Source organism: Arvicanthis niloticus, chromosome 10 (assembly GCF_011762505.2).
Source record: "Arvicanthis niloticus isolate mArvNil1 chromosome 10, mArvNil1.pat.X, whole genome shotgun sequence".
NCBI lineage: Eukaryota > Metazoa > Chordata > Mammalia > Rodentia > Muridae > Arvicanthis > Arvicanthis niloticus.
Window position 1 is genome coordinate 42897163 of NC_047667.1, and position 23717 is coordinate 42920879.

General features: G+C 42.4%; 1 protein-coding gene across 7 annotated transcripts in view; it reads right to left on the bottom strand.

Moving 5' to 3' along the window:
* Positions 1-10207: 10207 nt before the first annotated feature.
* Positions 10208-23717, bottom strand: part of Cep350 (centrosomal protein 350) — a 122694-nt gene continuing 109184 nt past the window's right edge. For all 7 annotated transcript variants that reach the window (XM_034512973.2, XM_076941370.1, XM_076941373.1 and 4 more), the window contains 4 exons: positions 22627-23031; positions 22358-22504; positions 20217-20339; positions 10208-10426 (listed from right to left, as the gene is read on the bottom strand). In XM_034512973.2, the coding sequence (XP_034368864.1) occupies positions 10262-10426; positions 20217-20339; positions 22358-22504; positions 22627-23031 (840 nt within the window). In that variant the 3' untranslated portion in view covers positions 10208-10261. The remainder of the gene's footprint in view (positions 10427-20216; positions 20340-22357; positions 22505-22626; positions 23032-23717) is intronic.

A 23717-nucleotide genomic window follows, 5' to 3' on the forward strand; every position in this document is an offset into this window, starting at 1 on the left:
CTCACCCATGCTGTATTGTGCCTCTTTCCCTGTGGTTCTGAACACATGGAAGACCCATTCTGCCTTGCACGTGCTGTTACACCACATGATACCAGTGAACGCTGCTTGAGACATACATGCTCACTCAGACAGGAGACCGTCGTCTGTTATGGATTGAAGTGTTACACAGTTATGAAACCTCTGCTCCTATAGAAGCCATTTTCCTAATCTTTCCAGGGCCCAATCCCTCGGTCCACCCTTAGACATCTGGCCACTTATCCAGGTTCACAGGAAGATCCCCAGTGTCCCATTTTTCTATCTTTAAAATAGACAAGTTATAGAAGAAAAGACTTCTGGTTAGCACCCCCTCAGTATATAAGTATTGTCTTAGTCAGGGTTTTACTGCTGTGAACAGACACCATGACCAAGGCAAGTCTTAGAAAGGACAACATTTAATTGGGGCTGGCTTACAGGTTCAGAGGTTCAGTCCAGTATCATCAAGGCAGGAACATGGCAGCTTCCAGGAAGGCATGGTGCAGGAGGAGCAGAGAGTTCTTCATCTTCATCTGAAGGCTGCTAGGAGAATACTCATTTCCAAGCAGCTAGGACTAGGGTATTAAAGCCCACATCCACAGTGACACACCTACTTCAACAAAGCCACACCTCCAAATAGTGCCCACTTCCTGGGCCAGGCACATACAAACCATCACAAGTATCAAGTAGTTCTCTGGATTGTTTTCAAATGCTTGATTTAAAGGACTTGCTGGAGAGGTAGTTCAGTGGCTGCTCATCCAGAGGATCCAGGTTCTTTCCCCAGCCTCTGCATGGAAGCTTATAACTCGTTAATTCCAGTTCCTGGGGATCTGGTGCCTCATGCACAGAATATGTGTAGGAAAATATCCATACATATAAAATAATAAAAAATTAAAAATTGCTATTTGAGTTGCTGACTTGAGTTTCATTAAACAAAACAAAACAAAACAAAACAAAAAGGTATTGCAAATAGAAAGAAGTTTAGGAAGCCTGAACTTCTTGCAAACTCCCCTCAGCTCCTCGACTTTCATCCTTGTGGGAAAGGCAACCATGTTCAGCTTCCTGCCCATGCATGGGAATATTAGAATGGGCCTTGGTCTGATAAAATTCCTTTTAAAGGTCCCACAGCAGGTGCTGGGCTAATCTCATGAGGGCATATCTCTTCCTTCTTAAGGTCAGTGGCACTCCATGTTCTGCTGATGCGTGTGTCAGTGGTTCCAAGCATGCCTCCAGCTTTCTGCTGGAGTAAGGCCAAGGAGAAACTCTCCCATGCAACCTGAGGGGCACTGCAGCCATATTGTCCACACTCGTTGCAGAGTAGATATGCTGGCCATGGAGGACCAAGGCATTGCAAAGGGCTCTGTCTAGTGCACGGTCTCTTCTCTGCTTAAGTAAACACTGTGCTACTTTAAGCATCCGATCATCCTCCCTCTCTGCCCTTCTTGCCCCATGTGTTGTCTGTCTTGGATGACTGAATAATGCATTGGTCTTTTCCTTGGCAGGTATCATTAATCACTCTTATTAATGCCTATAGTGAAGAGCCACTAGAATGGAGGCAAGGTCAGTGAGATGGCTTAGAGGATGAAGGTGTTTGCTGTGTAAGTCTGGAGCACCAAGGTCCATTCGTAGGACTTATGTAAAGCTGGAAGGTGAGAACCGATTCCACAAAGTTGTTCTCTGACTACCAAATGCACAGTGTGGCATGTGTGCCCCTCCCCTACACCATATACTCACTCGATAAAAGACACATTTCTAAAAAGTGGAACTGAAGGGGTGAGTGGGAGGGTCCCACAGTTAAGAGTGCTCGCTGCTCTTGCAGAGGACTGGAGTTGGTTCCCAGCATCCAGGTGTCTTTAGGTGGTGGTGCTAGTGGCGTAGAACTACCAGTAATTCCAGCCTCAGGGCCTTCTGGCCTCCACCCCTACCTCTCCACACAAATAAAAGTAAACTTGAAAAATGTAAAGTGGGTTAACACAACTATTTAATAAACTATTGCAATCGAAAAGCTAATCTAACTTGTACTCGGCAAATTGCCATGATTACCTGTCTAGCCTACAGAACAAATGTTCGTCTTCAATATAAAATAGCCCAGATCATGAAAACTAATTCCTCTTTAAAACAAGTAAAACTATCCCTCTCTCTCTCTCTCTCTCTCTCTCTCTCTTCCCCCCTCTCCCCTCTCTCTTGGTCACACACACACACACACACACACACACACACACACCAAACAAACAAACAAACTAAAAATCAAAAACAAACCAATGAAGTCCTAGATACAACACAATTGTATGACATTGCCAGCATGCCCTGGACATACAGCATGACAAAGTAGGCTATATAAAGCAGGTCATAGCCATTTCTTCATGTGAAACTTCTTTGAGTGACAGATTACAGGGCGTCTCACCACAGTGGACACATAATGCAAATGTAAGCCTACCATTCTGTGTTATGCAGACCCAGAAATACCATCATGGCTTCAAAAACTCCTTTAGTCATATGCTCAGATTCCAAAAAAAACCATTCCAATCTGAGCAAGACACCATAGCCATGGTCCAAGCAATAGCACAGCAGGCAGGATCTTGTCACATAAAATGGAGCTTCTGCAGTTTGTCCCAGATAAGTGGTGTGGTGAGATGAAAAGATCAGAGAACCAAATAAGTATATGAACACATTGAAAACCCTGCTGACAAAAGCCATCTGAACATTAAACACTGTCCCACACTTGGGACAAAAATCACTAGGTTAAAGATGTTAGACAAACATTCCTTGCAGGGGAATGGCAAGCAGGCAGATGCATAACGCTGCCCTGTGCAATCCTATTGTAGGATATTTGATCACACTGTGAACCCTGAGATTGTGTTATTTACTGAAAAAAAAAAACTTTCTAGTTGTGGTGTGGCTCAGCCCTTAGCATACAACTTTAATCCCTCTGGTTGGAATACAAATACACCCTTAGCACACACCTTTAGTCCCAAACAATAAAGGTAAAGTTAGTTTGTAGAAGGAAGCACCCACATTTGAAAATGATGTCTAATTGAGTGGCAGACAAAGTGATGAATCAGAAAAATTTGACATAATAGGATCTGCCCCTCTCTGAAGAACAGAGAGGAAAGAGAGGCAGCATAAGAGGGAGCAGCACAGAGGAAGGGAGGAAGAAGGAGACAGCTCTATTGGGACAGTTGTACAGAGACAGGTTGCAGAGAGAACAAGCTAGACACAGGTGAAGACACATGAGCCAGAGAATGAGAAAGAGCCAGAAGATAAGAACAGATTGCTATAGTTAGTTTGAGGCCAAGCACGACAATTCAGTCAGTGGTCATAAATTATTCTCTGCTGGTGAAATGAGTCAATTCAAGCCAGACTGAAATATATAAAGGCATGTGTACTAGGAATCAGCTTTTGGGCAAGCTCACTGGTCCCAAGGAGTCAGGCCAGGAAAGTCACTGGAGCGGGAAACAGAGGGGAGAGAGAAGAGAGAAAGAGTGTGCTTTTGTGCACTCGGAGAGAGAAAATGCAAAGGGGGTAGAGAGAGAGAAGAGGGGGACCAACATGTCTAGATTATGGATTATATAGGGGCTTCTCAAAGAGGAGAGGCTCAGCCCCTGGGCTGGAAAGTTCAGGGTAGAGGGTGGGATATGCCAGCTATAACCTTGTAAGAGGTATGGACTGAGGGTGCTAGGAGAACCTGGTGGCCAGGTCCACTCTGATATGCACCTCAGCCCCTTGTCCTGGGTCTGAAATCCAGTAAGAGGCTGAGAGAAGCTAAATTGAGTCAGTCAGCTTGGAAAGCCAGAAATTTTGAGCCAGAACAGCTTATTCAGTTCTAAGTCTCAGAGGCTGAAAATATTGTAGGCCTAGATAAGTTTCTACAGAGGCCAGAAGCTTCCAGGAGTAGGCCTAGGTTAGCAGAAGGAGGTAGTAAGCCTTGGAGATGAAAGTTCCATCAGGTGAATAAGTTACTTTGTTATAGACTCCCAATCACTGACCATCCCGCTACTCTTTCCAACATATTTCCTTTACAGTTGGGATCAGGTCTTCTCACCCTGTGCCTGTGGCAATTCTGTCTTCAGGACCTTCCTGTCATGGGTCCTCATGCACAAAGTTGGATAGAACAATGGGACATTAAGACTTCTCAGTCACAGAGGATCCTTAATACTTCAGTGAGATGGGTAACATTCTAGGATATGCCAAGTTCAGTCAAGATATTAATTGCTCTTTCATTTGTTTGGAATTAAAAGGTTTGGGTCAAGCACCAGAGGCAATGGTCTCTAAGGAAGTCGTAGACAAGAATGTCTCCTGGGAAGCTCATGGAGGGATGTGGGAACATCTCACCTACTGTGGCAACACCCTGGTAGGAACTAGCACAGCTGAAGGAAGGATTCATCATTCCAGAAGTCCCACTCATCCCACACTCCCATTGTAAGGCTCTGTCTCTACACAATGACTTGGAATTTCCCTGAACTAACTAGTCAAGGTGGTGAGGGACAGCAGAATCCCCCTCTGTTGTCTGCTGGCAGAACAGGGTGGCATTTGTGTTATGCCAATGCCAGTGCACATAATTTGAGGAGGGAAGAAACAGAGCTGGAAAAGATGTCTGCTCAGGTGGGATGATGATCAGCTGCACACCTGGCAGTCCCTGAAAACTTTTAAAAAAATCTTAAATTTGGCTTATTCCTTAAACTCCAGCAATTGGGAGGCAGATGGATCTCTGTGTGCAGTCCAGGACAGCCAGGGACCCACAGAGAAACCCTGCCTCAAAAAAAAACCAAACCAATCAACCAACCAAACAACCCTCCCACCCCCACCCCTGCTGGCTTATTCCAGACACATGCCTTAGTTAAATGAAGGTCACTCTCCAGGGAGGGTCTCATCTTCTTGATCAGGTTTTCCTAATAGGTCATTCAAAGTAAGAGGGAGGCCCTGGCCCCAGGCCACATCATCCTTAGTGGAGGCTAGGCAAGCCCTACCAGACCAAGCTGTCCTCCACACTAGGAGCTTATTGTTCTGTGGTATGCACTGCGCTGGCTCTTCAGTGAGGGCTAGACTTTAGTTACATGCAGTTCCCCTACCTGTGGGAATCACGCTAAGAACAGGCCTTGGACCGAAAAGCCTCTTCCTATAGCCTACGCTAGGGGACTAGCCCCCTGCTTTAGACTCAGTGATACACTTCTGCTTAGGCTCTGGTGTCTGGCTCTTGGCATGGCCCCCAGATCTTCGTCTTCCACAGTAATGGGGGGAGATGAAGAGAAAGTCTTCCTAGGGCAGCCTGAGCAGGGTGCTGGCAGTTGACCTCGTTGGAGCGAGCTGCACTGTAAATCTGCTGGTCACAAGAGTTGGGGTGGCTGAGAAATTGCAGGGGCTGGATCTAGAGCTCAGATTCTCTCTGGCTGTAAGAGAACAGTGTCACTTAAGCCTGTGTGTCCTGTTTATTTTAGGTGACCTTGAATCATACACTGGCAGGCTCTTATCTGCTTATTGATCTTAGCCACACAGCCCAGCCACCTGTGAAAAGAAACACAATCTCTGTACCTTGCCCACTTTCCTGAGCAACTAGCATGTGATTTCTCAACTCTTCTGGAGTTCCTTTCTGTATACTCGTCACCATTCTTGGCTGTTAACTGCCAATGCTCTTAGGTCCTGATTCAAAGTTATAGCAGCTCAGCGGCTACCCCCACACACACCCCCACCCCACCAGCATGTTCTTAACACTAGCATGGTAGGTATGCAGCCTTTGTTATTTTTAGTGAGTTGGGTGGTATCTGTCACCATGTGGGGCCTATGGGTTTCTGAGGACTACTTAATGAGTGAGACAAGGGGCTAAAGATACAGCGGGACTTTGCCATCAGGAAGGTTAAACGTTGGTGAGAGGATGGTGGGTCCTTCTGCCTGGGTGCCACATGATTCCACTGTCAGAATTCTTGGATTCATCCCTGTATCTGGCTCCATTCCCCACCAACTTCTAGTTTCCAGATATAAATTACACCCTCCACACCCAGTCATCTTTATGGCCTGCTTATGTGAGACTTTACGTGCTATTTTGCAGGGTTGAGTAAGAAGTCATGTGGGAGAAATGGCATTTACCATGAGTTGGAGGAAGCCTCAAGGTTCAAGACAAACATAAAAGCCAGATATACTGGCATGTTTGAATCCTATCTAAAGAGGAAGCTCAAATGAGAGGACTGAATGTGTTCAAAGTCTGAGGCCAGCTTGACTCTACAGTGAGATCCTATGTCAGAAAAACAAAATCAGTTAAGATTTATCAGGGAACTCTCTCCTGATTCACCACCATTTTTAACATACTCGCTCCCCGAGCATGCTTCCTTTACAGCCTTTGACAGCTTGACAAGCACTGGTTTCCAAAAGTGTTTTTGATGATGCTCTTTCAATAGACTTTAAGCTCCACAAGGCCAGGGACCATGTCTGTCTCCTTTGCTGTCTCCCCAGCACGAAGCAGTGGTGAGAACACAGGTGATGCTCACTGATTATTTGAGGAATTAATGTGCTGTTAAGAGACCAGGGTGCTTAGCTTCCTGTGCTGGGGACCTGTGTGCAGGATCCACAGCTCTTACACCACCTCCCCTGACTCTCAGAACAAGTGCCTGAACCAAAACAAGAAATCAGAAAAATTCAATTTCAGAACTCTTTTTTTCTAAACTTGGCTCATGAGTAGACAAATTAACACCAGACATGGAGTTAATTTATAAATCAATTTATTTACAGATTTCATCTTAAAGTACATTTTAGTTAACAAATCTATTTACACAGGTATACATGGGACTTCATCCCAGTTATTTTACAGAGCATACTTACAAACCACACCCTTAGTCTTCTGTGCAGACTTCTAAGAGCTGCACGGGGTGACTATTGGCTGAAAATGGCCTGATGATCAGGCTATTTACACACACACAGTAAACGGGTTTATTTTTCATGTCTGCACAGTACAGTACACACAAGGAGGCTGAGCCCCCTAGAGAATGCTTTGCAATGTGTAACCGAGAAGGCTTTGCAAAGTCCAGAAGGAAAAGCTTTTAAACATAGGTTAATTAAAATGACAGTACCTCCTTTACACCAGTTTACATTTTTCTTCACATTTTTATAATACAAAGATTTTATTGAATTGCTGCACAACCAGTTTAAGATGATTTGTAAACATGTAAATTCCTACAATTTGCATTAAACGTCATTGTAGTTTCTATCACTTGCTCTTTGAATTACTGTTTCATTCACTAGTATTCTTAAGGTAGTAAAAGGAAGATGTAAGTTTGAATTTCTTGCAGAAAAGTCATGAGTCTCTAATGCTGTGCTACAGAAATTCTTTTGCAAGTACACACTTTATTCAAGTATTGCAAAAAGCTAAGGCCACTTTTTTTCAAGACAAGAAAGTGAACAAAATTGTTTTTATCAATAGGCCACAACACTCTTATGAGCAATGCAATCTCTTTTGAAAGATAATTTCTCAGAGACCTGTAGTCACAGAAGGAAGTCACCTTCCTTAACTACTTTTGAGTTCTTCCCACTTTTCCCTAGAGTAAAAATTCCTGTTTAGACCTGAAGAGGGAATCGATACCCTGTACTAGTTGAACCCAGAGTTAACTGCCCTGGATAGCACAAATAGTTTGGACTCAGAAGTAAATCTGAACCTGTATGGTGGTTTACTACTTGGTTCTGACAGTGCTGCACTAAGAGGGATTGTGGAGGCAAGGATCGTTGAGAGGAATCAATGCAGAAAGACAGGAGGGGACAGGGTGTGGGAGGGGAGCAAAGATTAGAAAGAGGGCGTATTTCGGTTCTTGGTTATGAGGCTTCATTAAAAAGACCCCAGTAAGGAACGAGTGAGTGGCTGGGCATCCACATCCATCATTCCTGACCCTAACAATACACCCATCTCAGTTAGATCCAAATAGTTCAAATAGGAAGAAACCCGTTAACTCTAAAGTCTTTTGTTTTTGCTACCAAACTGTAGATAGCAAAGGAGGAGACTGGTCTATTCCTGCTTCGTATCTAGAATGCAGGATTCTTGGATAGTGAAGACAGCTGGAGGAGGTTAGGATGGTCACTGCCACGGTCCCGGCACTGTCCAGACTGCTGAGTCTATGGACTTATATCAGTATGTTTTCCTTTTCTGGCATGATAATGTAAAGAGTAAAAGATGCACTTGCTTATTAAAAATTAACTTCAGGTCCAAATAATGAAGACATGGAAAACAACCTATATTCCTATTATAATTTGATTTTCATTTATAAAAAACTTATAGCAGCTGTAAAGTTCAGTCTCATAAAGACAATATCCTACGAACAGTCAAGGGGTGGACGCAGATGTCTCCTGTCTTCTAAAGAACATAAACTGAAGAGAACTATCTTTGCTTTCATTGGCCACATGAACACTTTCCACACTACTGACTGAGAACCTCAAGAAACCTTTCTTCTCTTAGTCAACCTGCTCACTATGGCTAAAGACGACAGCTCAACAGCAAAAGCACAAGAGGTGCTGATGAGACACCCACCTGAGCACTCAGGAGACCCAACTGGAACATTTCAGTGCTTTCTTATTGTCAAGAGCTAGCACACCAGTCACTGTGCAAAATGCAAATATCCAATGATGTTTTCAGCAAATGTTGAGTAATGACAGGATGAAATGCAAGAGTAGTGACGTGTGCAGAGTGAGACATCTGAGATGCAGGGGCAAGTCTGGAAGGAAGATGCAGAAAAGAACAAACGTGCATACTTAAGGGTTACGCTGTCTTTGGGTTCTCTAATGTGTTTTGAAGCCATAATGTCCAGGGTGTCTTAAGAACCCAGCGGAGGTCTTACCATGCTGCTCTAGCCGGGACAGTTAAGGTTAAGGCATTTACACTCACGCCTCAGATCATCCACATTCTCTGGGATTAGGAAGGACAGGACTGATGAAGAGAAACCAGTCAAGAAGGCAGGTGCTAAGGGCCCAGGAGAGCACCATGTGCTCGGACATAGCAGCTGGAGTCTGGAGATGTTCCTCAGATACAGGTAACAGTTGTAAGATGCAAGGCTGCAAGAACGGCAGGATTAGACTTTAGTCCTTCAAGTCATCTCCTGCTCCTGCTGTCACGGGTGATGCTATAAATGCCTGTTGTCTTTTTGATGAATTAAACTCACTTCTTCAGTGTGTGTATAGATTTATTAAAACTGCAGCTTTCCTGTGCGAAGACTAAACTGTAGAAGCTTTGAGACGGAGGTTTACAATTATGAGAATCTTTAACTTCTCAATAGGGACACACGTTTTCAACTTAATAATTTATCTTAAAATAAATTAAAAATATTCCACAGAGCAGAACAAGCACGCAGACTACAGAGAGTGTCTTCTTGTCTTTGGTGCTCACACCCATTTCCTAAGTCATTCAAGTAACAGCATCTGACTTCTTCGGGAGAGATGGGAATTCAAAGTTTGAAGGCCAAAATGAGTTCTTTCCACTTTTGCCATGCCTGGATGCCTGAGATGGTCCTGAGTTTCTACGATTCTGAGAGCAGCTGGTAGAGGTTAGGACAGATGAGGAAACAGCAGGGGTGGGACACGGACTGAGGAGCAGCCCGCAGCAGTCCTGGAACCTCGTCTTCACTGGGGCATTAAACACAGTGCAATGGGTTATAGTTTGTAGGTGGTGCCCAAAGCAAAGCTCCCACTTGTTTCTGACATCCACTTGGTGCTGCTCAACTTCAAGAATGGAAGAAAATGGTCTTCAAGATGAAATAAAGTCCAGAATGTGAAATAGGCAATCTTGAGTTTGCCTATTTTAGAAGTAGTTATGGGTTTAATACTGTTCAGAGACTAGAATGTCCATTTATGAGTTTCATTGTGTAGACCAGGATTATGTTTTCAAAGTTAAAAGATGAATTTATGTACCTCTCTTTCCTGATGAGACTCAAGTCTCATGAGGAGACTCTAGCCTTGTCTAAGCTCAGAGGTTAGTCTGGTGTTCTCAGCCCTCATTTGAGACCTAGTAGGTATGGGTGCTAATGAGGTGATACCCAGTCTCAACATCAGAGTATAACCCTGCCCACAGGAAAGAACCACGTAATCCAGTGGACAGTCTGTAAAGGCAAAGGCTGTAATACCAGATACACCACATTCTCCCATAAACTCCAAACCAGCAGTCCATAAGAACAGGTTCAAGGTCCAGAAGCATTCTTGTTATGGTGGAGATGGGGTGTATATCAGGAGGCAGAAAGGCCCAGGACTCATGTTAGCACTCAGTGTTCGATTTATTTGCAAGATGTCACACAAGTAGCATTCTCCCCTGCTTCTCACTGATCTGATTGAGAACATCAATAGTGTCTTTGATCAAGGTCTCAAAGATCCCATCAGCCAGCTGCATCTTCACACACAACTCATCCTCATCATAGTTAACCCACTGTGCCTCCTCCTCGTGGAGCTCCTGGACCTGGACATTAGAAGGCGATACGTTAGCAAATCTGTCACACAAGAGCTAGGAACTTAAACCTCATGTTATATATAGTCCCATCCACAATATGTCCCAAAGACATAATGTGAATACACCTTTAAAACTGGCATCTAAATTAAAAATAGCTCCATTTCAACCTGATGGTATTCCAGCATTTTGTAGATACTAAAGACAGACTGATTACAAGTCCAGCATCTGTGTTACCATGAGTGAATGCATACTGGAGCTTACCGGAAAGAGAACCAGCAAGTTCAGATGGTGCATTGCAAAGGATAACTCTACTCATCCAATAAATGTAGCACATCATTCTAGAGTATTCGAACTAAATGACAGTCAGCCATGGTGGTGCATACCACCTGTGACTCTAACACCGGGGAGGCTGAAGCAGGAGAATCAAAAGTTCAAGGTCAGCAAAGACTCCATAGGCTGCCTCTCAAAACTAAAGAATATCTTTACAAACACAACACTGCTCAAGTTTATTTTAAAATTATTGTTACAATTATTTGCTTTTTTTTGCATTTTTGGGATTCCTAGGTAAATGAAAGCTAATCAAGTTAGAAACAATACCTCCAGGCTTACTGCTTATCACTTTAACTTTCTTTGCTTATAATTTTAAATAACTATACTCCAAGAACACAAATATTGACCTCCTTACATTCACAGTATAACTGGGATGAAGATCAGGCGGAAGGAGCCCTGAGTTCAAAACTCATCAAACTGGCTGCAGCCATAGGATCGTTAACTACAAGTCTAATGCCAGGAAAACCAAGGGAACGTTCCTGGTCTGTCCTGACTTTTGTGTTATCGTGGGAGAGGCAGAGTAGGTGAAGTGGGGAACTAGTCAGTCCTCCACTTCCCTCATGAAGCAGTGACATAACTTGCAGGGGCAACAGCACCTGGAGGCAGAGAGAAGGGAGAGCAGTGCATGCTCCGTGTGCACACATCTCTGTTGGGCCCGCACATCAAAAGGTGACATTACTCCTTCTCTGTGGAGGAAGGCTCACAGGTCTTACAAATATCCGTTGACCAGTCTGAAGCTGTGGAATGGATGGCTCTATTGAAGAGGGTTCTATAACCAGGCAAACCTACGGGAATCCTCCTCAGCAACACTAGACGTGCATGTGTGTGTGCGCACACTGTAAGACTTCTGAGTGGGCAATGATCAAAAATCAAACATAATGGATCAGAAGTGTTTCTGGCCATACATGTGTTACATTACTGCGGTCTCAGTTCAGAACATACAACGTGCACTTTGCACTGTGTGACATTATGCCTGCTATACTACTGCTATACTCATTACTCCCAAACACCTCAATTTAGATGGAGACTATTTTATGTTACGAATTAGTGTCTTCTTATCTTAAAGAAAATAGGATAATGGGAAACAGAACTTTAGTGTTTTCTACTGTTAACTCTTCAGCATCTACGTATCAAATTAGTTAATAACTCTTTGGACTATAATATGCTTGATTTTAAAAAGTGCTGTTTGAGTTGTTGACTTGAGTTTCATATAAAATCATTAAATGAATTTTGGCTTAAAATTAGAACAGAATTTCCAACAATTTTTGAGATGGTTTAAAATATACTTCTGCCATTTTGCCCTATGGGTTTATGCAAAGTAGTGCTCTTAGCATGGAGAGCTGTGAAATCAAGGTATCAATCAACTCTGAAAAATGTTGAAGATGCTATGTCCTGCAGTATAAAATATCAGCCAAGATTTGATTCTTTATGTGAAGTAAATAAGCACATCTATCTCATTGGCATGCAAATGTGTTTTAATCAATCTTAAATTTATAGCCATACACCAAGGAAATGCTTCAAAATCTTTGATTTATCATCAGTAAGTGTTTGGTTGATACTATATACCTGAGACTGCATGAAGATTTCTCAAAGTGGGGAGGGTACGGAAGGGAAAAGCGTTAAGATATGGCAGGGAAATGTGAAGAGAGTATGGCCAGGGTCTTCACGACAGCCTGTGAACAAGCTGGCAAAGTGGCCGCATGCTCTGAGTAAAGCACAGCTCTCCTGGAAGGACTCCACCCCGACCTGTCCCAGTCTTTGTGCTTTCATTCTGCTCCCGTCTCCTTCCACCATAAATTGTGTACTCTGTGCATCTGTTTGTCGCTAGGCTGTGAGCTCCTAAGAACTTTTTGTTTGTAATTTTCCAGTGCTTAGCACAGTGTAGAGAAAAGGTGCTTGCTTCATCAATGTCTGGAATATAGTTCTTTTTAGCGACTGCAGAATGTTGGTTTTGCAAATTCATGGTTTTGGGTTTTTTAATATGGGTCTCACTTTGTAGTCCTGGTAGGATTCAAACTCATGGAAATCTTCCTGCCTCAGCTTTCTGAGTGCTGGGATTATTATAGGCACATGAGCTACCATGCCAAGCTGTTTTTGTTTTTCAAACAATGACTTCAATGGAGGTAAGCATATCAATTGCAGAGAATACAAACCAGGATACATAGACATTTACGAAGAAAGAACCAACAAATGTGGTAACCTGGGATGATGGCCACATTTCACAAGATTAAGGGCTTATAATACAGGATTGGGGTGGGATGACCCAGTAGGGTCTTCATACTTTGATTCTAGTCACTCTAGCAACTATCAAAGTGCCTGAAAGCAAATCCTGGGCTTATCTCTTTGAGTCTAGCCTTAGAGACCAAAGGGGAAGGAAGGATAGGGAGGGGAGCCCATCAGGAGATTCTAATGGCTTTTATTTGAACATTTAAAATATAACTCCTGTCCTGGCCTCTCCTGGTTCCCTGCTTAGGGCTGATATCGTATTGCTGATAACTCTTGCCTTTACTTCACCTTCGCATTTCTATCTGCGCCTGGCTGTAATATGAATAGAACTACTGATATACTTTTGGGGTCCTCTAGACAAGGCTAATGTATGGGTGCCTCAGCTACCATATTTGGTGATTCTGAACTAGCAGAAGTCAGATTTATCACTCCAACTTCTGAAATGGCAGCTATGTTTACTTTGGAGGGGACAGCAACACTGGATAGGCAACTCAGGGTGGTCACTCTGAAAGCAGCAGGTCCAGAAATGGCCTTGGAAGGGGCGCTGGGTTCTCGTCTCCCAATGTACACTCCTGACTGTAGGCTACACATGAGTTAGGAACTAAAGCTCTAGTCCAGGCCTTTATCCTTGTGGTGGACAGCTTTGGGGTTGGATATCTAGGTCTTCATGACAGCAATGAGTTTCATCTACCTATCCTACTGTCAGCTTACTCCTAAATGATTTTAGGGTTATCCCTCAGAGTTGGGGAATGACTGTAAAAATTGAACCCTACCTCTAGGTGGAGAAACACCCAGTTCTCCTCCCTTAAGTTCACCCAGCTGGACAGGTCAAGGACCAGGCTAAGGGAGCATCCCAAGGAAGGTAGCTCACGTTCTTTTCCTTCCTATAATATAGTCCCTATCCACTAGCCCAGCCCCTCAGCTGCTGTGAGGTTTGGCTGCATCTGCCTGCCTTTCTAGTCCTGGAGCTAACCTCCATGCAGGCTTATCTCAAACAGCATGGTTTCCCGCCCCCCCCCTTCTCTTCTCAATACATATCCCCTGGGCAACTGTGAGAATTACAGATTGCCTGGGCTGGGGCTGGAGTTCAAATTCTAGTAAACTGTCATCAACCTTTTAGAAAAGAAAGGGGGGCAGTGCTGAGGAGAAGGCTCAATGTGCAAGCATGAGGATCTGAATTTGGATCACTAGTAAAAGCAGGGCACAGCTGCGAGCAGAGGTACAGACAGCTGAGTCTTAGGGTTCTGGACAGCCAGTGCAGTCAATCACTTGAAAAAGACACTTTGAAAAGTAAAGTCGGGAGCAATGATGGAAGACATGGATGAACAGACAAACTGACATGTGCATATATGAAAATACACTACAATCTTAAAAGGGAAATCCTAGTATTTGTATAAAAAATGAATCTAGAGAAATTAGACTAGTGAAATAGGCCTAACAGACAAAAATACAGTCTTATTTCTATGTGATCTTATTTCTGCATCACAGATATAGAAAGAATGAAAGGATGTTGGTCAAAGGGTATGTGTCCAACTAGAGAAGTAAGTTTTGAGATGTACTATACAGTAGGATGACTAGAATAAAAAAAATATAATGTACTGTATGTTTCAAATATCAAAGTAAAATTTCAATGTCTTAACATAAAAAATAGCTACCCAAGGTAAGAGATATAGTATCTCTATGAATTCGTACCACACTGCAAACACTGAGCAAACATGAAATGCCTCTGTAGAGGCCAGCCCCCAGTGTGTGGACTCCAGTGTGTCCACTCTGCGACACTGCACTCCTCTCTCCCTACAAGCATCCCCATTCTTTCTACGGAGTCTCTCCTGCTAGCTTCTGAATGATCAGTTTCTTTCAAGTTAATGCGACTGTTCTTATTTACCACCCCCCACCCCTTATATTTCTATTTGCAACACAATTTCTTCTGAGTGTCTACTTTTGCATTTCCACATCTGTCTCTCATGGAACTCACACCAATTAAGTTTATCCATCTATGCCACCAAAACTATACCAAGGCCTGCCCAGAGTTAGTTATCTCCTGCTGAAGCCAGTGGTCACCTCTCAGTTTCTATCTTACTTTGCCATTAGAAACTTGGGACTCCATAGATCCTACTCTCTCCCCAAAACACTTCAAGCTGACCCCCACCTTTTCCCCAAAGCACTCCCCCAGGGAGAGCCCTTCTTCCTCTCTTGTCTGATCTTCCTCAGCTACACAGCTCTGGAGCTCTCGTGACAGCATCATGGCTTCCTGTCTAGTCTTTGCCCCATGGGTTTCACCTCCATTATGTGCTCACCACTCCCAAACTATGACCTCCTGCTTCGGATTCTTGCTTAGCCTTCAGGCTTATATCCAGTTGCTTATGCACTGCCTCCACTTGTGGCTGGTGATATAACTCAATGATAGGTCACTTGAGTTCCCCTTATTGTTGATCCAGTGATGCCAAACAACCTTCTATAGAGATAGCTGACTTAACACATTCATTTGAACATCTATGAGATATCTCAAAGTTAAGTCGAAACAGAACCATCATCTTCTCTCACTCTTTTGAGCTGTAATATGCAAATCTTGTACTAAAAAGTGTTGATGAACTCTTGGACTCTATCAAAAACAATTACACACACACACACACACACACACACACACACACACACACACACACACACACAGATTAATTGCGTGAGATGGTGGGGGATGGAGTTAGCAGTGCTTGAATGTAGACCTGACAGCCTGAGTTCAGTTCCTGGAATCCTCACAGTAAAAGGATGAACTGACTCCAGGGTTGTCATCTCATCCTTACACAGGCATCCCTGTCCCCAAATAAATAGAAAAAAAGTAACTGAATATGATGGTTTTCTGAGCTCTATTCCTGTGAAGGGACACAATGACCAAGGCAACGCTTATAAAAGAAAGCATTTAATTGGGGGCTTCCTTACAGTTTCAGAGGGCTTAGTCCATTATCATCATGGAGGAGACAGCAGGCTAGCATACATTGGAGAAGTAGCTGAGAGCTTTTACACCCTGATCCATAGGCAGCAGGCACAGAGAGACACTAGGCCTGGCTTGAGCTCCCAAAATCTCAAAGCTTACCCCGGTGACATAGCTCCTCTAACAATGCTACCCATCCAAACCCTCCGAGTCTACCAACCTGAGACCAAGCATGTAAATATATATAAAACTATGGGGGCCATTCTCATGCAAACCTCCATGAGGCTGCATGCCTGGAATCCCAGCACTAGAAAGGCTAAGGGTGGAGGAATGCTACAAGTTTGAGGCCAGCCTGGGGTACATAGTAAGAACAAGCTTAGCCTGGGAAAACTTTGTTGAGAGAGCAGAAAAACAATAAACTCCCCAACCACACAATTAAAAAGTAGCTGTCAAGAAGGTCAGATCCAAAACCCAGAAAGCCTAGGCATAGTGGTTCATACCTTATCTATAACCTTAGGACTCAGGAGGCTAAGGCAGGGGGATTGAGATGAGATTATTGCCAATCAGGGCTACATAGTAAGATCCAGCCTCAACATACACAAAGTTCTAGCAAGCCTAAGATGAAATTCTAACACAGCTATGTAAAAACATTGGATTAAACATAAAACACATTTATAATGTGGATGAAAAATTTTAAAAAGGAGCAATAATCTCATGTACCCCTACCCCCAAAAAGGAGTGGGACCTTAACAGTGGTGAGTGCTACAAGAACTTCCCAGAGGAAAGGAGAGTGGTGGGGACAGCATGTGAAGGAATGCACTGGGTCCTGGAGAAGCACAGGACAACACTTTCTCATCTGAGCAGACATGCCTGCACGTTTAGCAAGCATAAAAAGTAGAAGGCAGGGTAAGCCAAGACTCCACATCTAACTCAGAGCTCACAGAGCACATCCACTTAGAAACAAAAAAGAAAAGAGCACTTTCCCAGAAGTGTGTCCTGGATTCCTCAAGACCAAGAGAGGTCAGATGACGATGACACAGGATCTTCCAACTGCTCAGGTCAACTATCACCTCAGAACTCTACACTCAGCTATCTTTCAAGAATAAGACAGAGCTGATGAGGGCTGGGCTGTAACTCAGTGAATGCCCAAGGCCTGGGTCTGATCACCATCAACAGCAACAACAAAAAGCAGGAGTTGAAATGGGCAGCTTAGGTAAAGACCAAGAATCTGGAAACCAGAAGTCAACAGACTCCAGAAGTTTGTACTTGAGGATTAGGGCAGCTAACTCAGACTAAAGGAGAGACACAGAGACAAAGGCCTTATGGTACTGTCTACTCTTTTCCTTTGAAACATTTTTATAAGTAAACATGTAAGATTTAGAAAAACAGACAAAAATGGGCTTTAAAAAGGAATGAAATTACAGCTAAATAAATTCTTAGTGAAGATTTTAAAAAATTGGTAACAGTAACAGGCAAGGCAAGATGCTCCCTCTCCCACATGACTGTCACATGCCACAACACCATAAACTCTGCACACGCTCAACAGCACTTCACTTCTGCTAACTTGTCCTAAGGAAATTACCAGAAAAAGTGAGCAAGAAATTCAAAATGTTCATTACAGCAGAGGACTGGTTAAATAAATTACAATATATCCACATGAATATTACTTCCATACAAAAATAGAGTGGTCAAAATATAAATTAGTTGTTGGCCAAGGCGGCCATCTTCCAGTATCCCCCAAAATGATAAGCACAAAGAGGGCAGGAGAGGCCCCTGCCTTTAAGCCTTAGCTGTTCCTCTGGACACATCCACACGGGTCTACAAGAAGGGTGAGAAAGATATCAAGAGAATGGGCACTGTTCAAATGAGTGCCTCACGACGGTTATTGTGGCAGAACAAGAAGAGTCTATGGTGCCACCTAGCACGCTGCTGGCAATGTTGTTGTCAACAAGCAAATTCCGGTCAAGATTCTTGCCAAGAGAATTACTGTGCACACTGAGCTTACTGAAATGGATGAGCTCTAAGAGCTGAGACAGCTTCCTGAAATGGATGAGGGAAAATGACCAGAGAAAAGGAAGCCAAAGAAAAGGACACCTGGGCTCCGTTCAACACCCACTGTCCAGCCCCACCCACAGAAGCACACTTCGTAAGACGGAATCAGAGGGCGCCTGAGCCCAGGGCACAACACAGAAAAGGCCAGACTGTTACAAATATGTATGTGGGCACATGAATGAGGACATCTGCGACAACGACAAACAGCTACATTTTACTACATAAAATAGTCATTCCAAAAGGGAGCTAAAATCTCCATTTAGGAAATTCTCTCTATGAAAACTTAAAATCTACACACATTGAAATACTGAGTTATTTTGGTGGTAATATTTTGTGACTAATCAAAACCTAAATTTTCTAAAATAAGCATAAGTATAATAAAAATTTTAACTTTCAAAAATTCTTATTTTTGAGCCTTTTTTTCTGTAGTAAATGATTTGCTGTTTACCGCTTCCTATAAAATGTAAAACCACGAGTTTTATAAATTCTAGATTGTCCAATAGTGAGAGACAAGTTTACTTAACATTTCTGTTATTAGTTAGTTCAAGAAATTAATACTGGCATTTCATCATACACGAAAAGTAAAAAACCCATGTAAAAAGCTATAAGCATGGAAAAATATGAGCAAAAAGGACATTCATATAATACATTTTTCTTATTTTATTTATTTCTTATTTATATCTTCAATTCTTTTTTTCTGACAGATGTGTGGTGCACACATATCCAGTATGCAGGAGGCAGAGGCAGAGGCATGTGGATCTCTGTGAGTTTAAGGCCAACCTGGTCTATACAGAGAATTTCAGGAGAGCTACATAGCCTGTCTCTAAAATAAAATGTAAAGAGATAGGTAGAAGACTGTTTTCTTTGAGAGCAGGTCTGATTATAGCTCAGCTGGTCCTGAGCTCTCAAGCTTCCCTTTTAGCCTCTGGAGTGCTGGGATTATAGCATATAGAAACTCTCTTCAATTCTTATAACATAGACATAATCTTAAATTTCAAATGAAGCATCTTATTTGTTTAATATTGGAGGATTTTCTGGTACCATATTGAGAAATGCCTCTGTTTAAATGGCCCTTCCACTACTAAGATGATTTCTTCATAGCCTTTGATGCAAAACTCTTACTAGCAAGAAGTCTTGCACAGTAAGTGTTTATGCGCTGAACTGCTATACTACCTATGCCTGTTTCTTTCACACACACTTAAAACACTCACCTACGATGTCCTGCTTAACATTCTCCAGGAGCTGCTTCCCTTCCACTACTACCCTGTTAGCTGTCTCTCCCTCCACTGTCATTTGAAGCATCCCTTCATGGTTTCTTAAAGTTATAAATTTAAATGTACCCTTGTAGTCACCCCCCCACACACCTTAAAGTCTTTGCTTCAAAAATAAAGTCACCCAGGATAGACAACACATGGGAGAGGGGAAGGGTGTTGTATAGCAGTAACACAGGCCATGCCTGTAATTCCAGCTCTTAGAAGGCTGGGGCAGGGTGACTGAGTTTAGAGGCTACTTTGGGCTACACAGTGAGACCCTGTCTCAAAAAACAAAACAAAACAAAACAAAAAAACCAAAAGCATAGCATCTACAATTATACACTGTACTTAATAATGATAATAAGTAACTATTACTGGTTTATGTATATGTTAGCCTATACTTTTTATTATTAACATGTATTCCTACTTATACATAAAAGTTTACTGGAATATAGTATGCATTATTAGTCCAATGGCAGCTTCATCCATCTGATATTTGTCTCCTAAAAGCATCAAGTGCCCATGTCAAATAGCTGACCTATACCTTCTAAGTTTGTGTTAAATACTGTCCTAAGGATACATTTTGAGAGTGTATACCTGCTAAGCAACAACATGCCTGACAATAAATACATATTTAATTCTCTTAATAATTTGATCAGGTAGGTAGTTATCTCCTTCCTTTTGCAGACAGAGAAGAGAGACCTAACAGGTCTAACCCTTGGCAGGTTAAGTGCAGACAGCAGGCTCCAGGGCCCACACCACTTCCCTATTTCACTACCTTCATGTGAGGTTCACTCAAGGGTTGGCTTGTCAACTTTTCCACAAATTTCTGTTGGCTAAGTTAAAATACTTGTTCAACAGAACAAAAGAAAGCATTCCTCGAACTGAGGAGAGGAAATGCAGCAGATGAAGGTGTGGAGCTCCAACCTCATGCATTCTGGGTTAATTACATGCACCCTTCCTGTTGGAATCTCTCTATACTCTGAGTTAGGGTAATGTGAGCACTGACCAGGATGTGATCTACTCGGTCTCTCTTCTTCCGTCCAAACTTCATCATCTTCTGCCAATCTGTTTTGTGGTTTGGCTCCTTCTTAAGACTGAATAGTTTGAGTACTTCAGCTGTTATGAAGTGCTGTTGAAATGAGAGGGGTAAGTAAACCACAAGCACACACGTCGTTGGAGTCACGTGTACAACTCCAGAGACAGATTTATGCTCACGGAGTATTTCTGGTTGAAGAACACAGCTTTCTTCCACTTACTTCCTCTTATAATATGGAGGGAAAAGCATCTCAAACACTCAGAGTGTATTCACTTAACAATTGAGTTTTTTATAAAACATATAAAAGTAAAACCAATGGTATATCTAAAGAAAAATCACTTCAGAGTTGAGTTTTTAAAAGAACCACTGTTCTTTCAATAACAAACACTTCTGTGTTTATGTTTGCATGTATTAGCATATTCTCATAGGAGGCCAGAGGAGGGTGCTGGATTCCATGGGGCTGGAGTTACAGTCTGTTGTGAGCCACCCAGCATGGGTGGGTGCTGGGTACTGAACTCGGGTGCTCTGTAATAGTAGCACACATGCTTAGCAGCTCAGCCATCTCTCCAGCACGTCACTGCTCCCAGCTGGGAACTAGCACACGAGCAGCTGGGAGCAATAGTGCACTAGAAGAGCACACGCCTCCATCTCAAACATTATACCGATATACCGACAGCACTTCAGGAGGAGGGGAATGGCAAAGTTCTGCTGCTTTGTTTTGGTTTTTGAGGCAGAGTATTGTTACGTTGTGGCCCAGGCTGGCCTCAAACTCATTGTAATCCTCCTGCCTCAGCCTGGATATGCTCAGATTATAGGCATGTGCCACTATGTGCTTCTGTAGCATGAGAATTTAACTATTAACAGCATCTAATCAACCATCCCTAAAAACCCATTTAAAGTTAAAAATATTAAAAACTTAAAGTGAGTACGCAGTATGTACTGTATGCTTCATGTATACACAAATGACAGGCAGTATCTAGTCTGTTTCATGTATGATATGCAGCATCTAGTTTATGCTTCATGTATACACATATGATAATAGCCTTTATATTGTGTCTTGTCTTATTTTTAGCTTATTATATTATTAAAAATTTATTTTTATTGCCTTTGAAGGTATTTCAATAAGCCATGATCTCAGTGGAGGAGCAAGATACATTTATAAATCAGAATTACTGGACAAGATTCTCAAACCGCTGATGTGAGCCCCAAATTCTACTACTCTGTCTGCAGACAGGCACATGCTGTACTCCAGAGATTTATCATCTTGGATGAGTGGAAGGTGTAAAGTGTGAAGTGTATTTTGAAAATGTTTCTGTAAAGGATCAGCAGTAAGTAGTTCAGGCTCTGTGGTTGCATGGTCTTCGTCATCTACCTGTCTTCTACTAACTGTCCTACTAGAGCCGGAAAGCAGGAAACACAAGGAAGTCTGCCTGTGCTCCAACAACACTTGATTTGTAAAGGCTATAACTAGATATGGCCATGGCCCATAGTTTACCAACCTCCGACCACACATAACATAGCTTACAGATAAATTAGTGTCTGCAAGCAGAAAATCTTTTTAGAAAACTTTTTATGATTAAGTTTGAAAAACTCAACTCCTAAACCTCATTGCTCAAGAATAACCCTGGAGCCAACAGTATTAACAGCTGTACAGCTGAGAGCAGCACTGCAGGCTCTTTCCTCTGAAGCTTCCGATGTACACTAACTCTGAAAAGGAAACTTCTGTAGCCAGGCCTGGTGGCTCAAGGCCGTTCATTCATTCATTATCTCAGCACTTGGGAGTCTCAATGCCAAAGGACTGAGAGTTCAAGGTCAGCATAGGCCCTATTTCAAATAACACATGACAACAACAAAAACAACAACAAAACTAGCTGACCTAAGAAAACACATGAATATACGAGATAGACTACACCAGTGTGCATGTAAGACCTGACTGTCCAGTGCTTAAAGGCCAGGAGTCAATACTTCGGTTCACAGTAGCCCTCTATCACTGTTGACTCCATGAACAACTACTCATGGTATATACAGGCAGGTGCCCACTTGTATGTCATTTATAGATCTGTATAAATAAATAGGAAACCAAAGGAGATAACTGAGAGTTTGCAGCTTACCTTGATTTCATCAAGGTTATTTGGATTTTTCACACGTCGGAAATAACTAGAATTGATCCTACATGGCTTCATCCAGACAGGCTGATTCAAGTTGGGATCCTCAGCAAAGATTTCCTCAAAAATCTCTTTTGTTAAATCAAAAACCGCCTTAATAGAGAGAAAAGAAAAGAAAGGGAAAAGAAGAAAAAAGAAACAAAACAACAGTAATAAACTGGCTGGGAATCCAAATTTCAGGCAATGGGAACTAAAGAACAATGGTATGTTGTTACCTGTTTGTAGACTCTTCTACTCGTGCTTCCTATGTCTAGACCTTTACTGGCACAGCCAAGGAACTTGGTAGGAATACTGAGGCCATGACGGTCCTGACCTAACTCTTTCCATTTCCAAAGCTCCTCTGCTGCAGTATGTACAAGGCTTTCAACTTCTTCTGCCGTATGGGGAACTGCTAATAATGTCTCACATGGCTTCTGGGGTGCTCGCTTAGGTTCTGCCATTAGAGGTACGATTGTTTCTTCTGCCTTATTCTTTTGGATCTTGTGAGAAGAGCTCAAACCAAAATCTTCCTCAAACCAGTCTTGGTCATCTAATGCACTCAGGAACTCTCGGCTGATCTCAAGCTCAGCGAGTCTCTTAGCTAGCTCTTCCTGTCCACTGGCACCAAACACTGGGCTCTCCTGTAGAAATAAACATTCAAATAAAGGACCATTTAGTGACTTCACCTTACTTAGCAGTTTTTGAAAGATAAAGCACACCTATATTACTTATGTGTTTTAATAATGTGTGTCTCTGTAAGAAATGTAAAATTACAAAATAATGGTCACTGATGAATAAGAAAAAACCTATCTTCTTTCCACTCTTCTGCTTATATAAACCTAGTCATTAAATTTTATAACAAAATGTTTATTCATTAGTTTGTTTTTTCCTTTTACATATCATTAATCATTCTATTTCTGAAGGACTATCACTAGGATTCTGAAATGGGAAATGAAAATTCTTACCTTTGGTGATTATCTGGCTCAAGTTAATCAAAATCATTACTTTCCTTAGTTATCCATGGGCAACTTAAACAAGCTGACAGACTGAGTCTATGTCATAGAGGGTATGTTTCAGTTTTATCAGAATCGTCACCACAACCGCTAGTCTCTGTAGGGTACCATAACTGAATAGATAGGTGAAAGAGACCTGGGTTGAGAACCACTGGGAAGTTCCAACGAATGTGAAAGGAGATACAATGTGGGGACTGTATACAGGAGCCATCAATATAGTAGTTTAAAAGAAGTTTCAGTTCCCACAACCTGACAGTGTTCATGACAACCCTATGGTGACTGCTCATGACATAACAGAGGGCAATTATACTTCA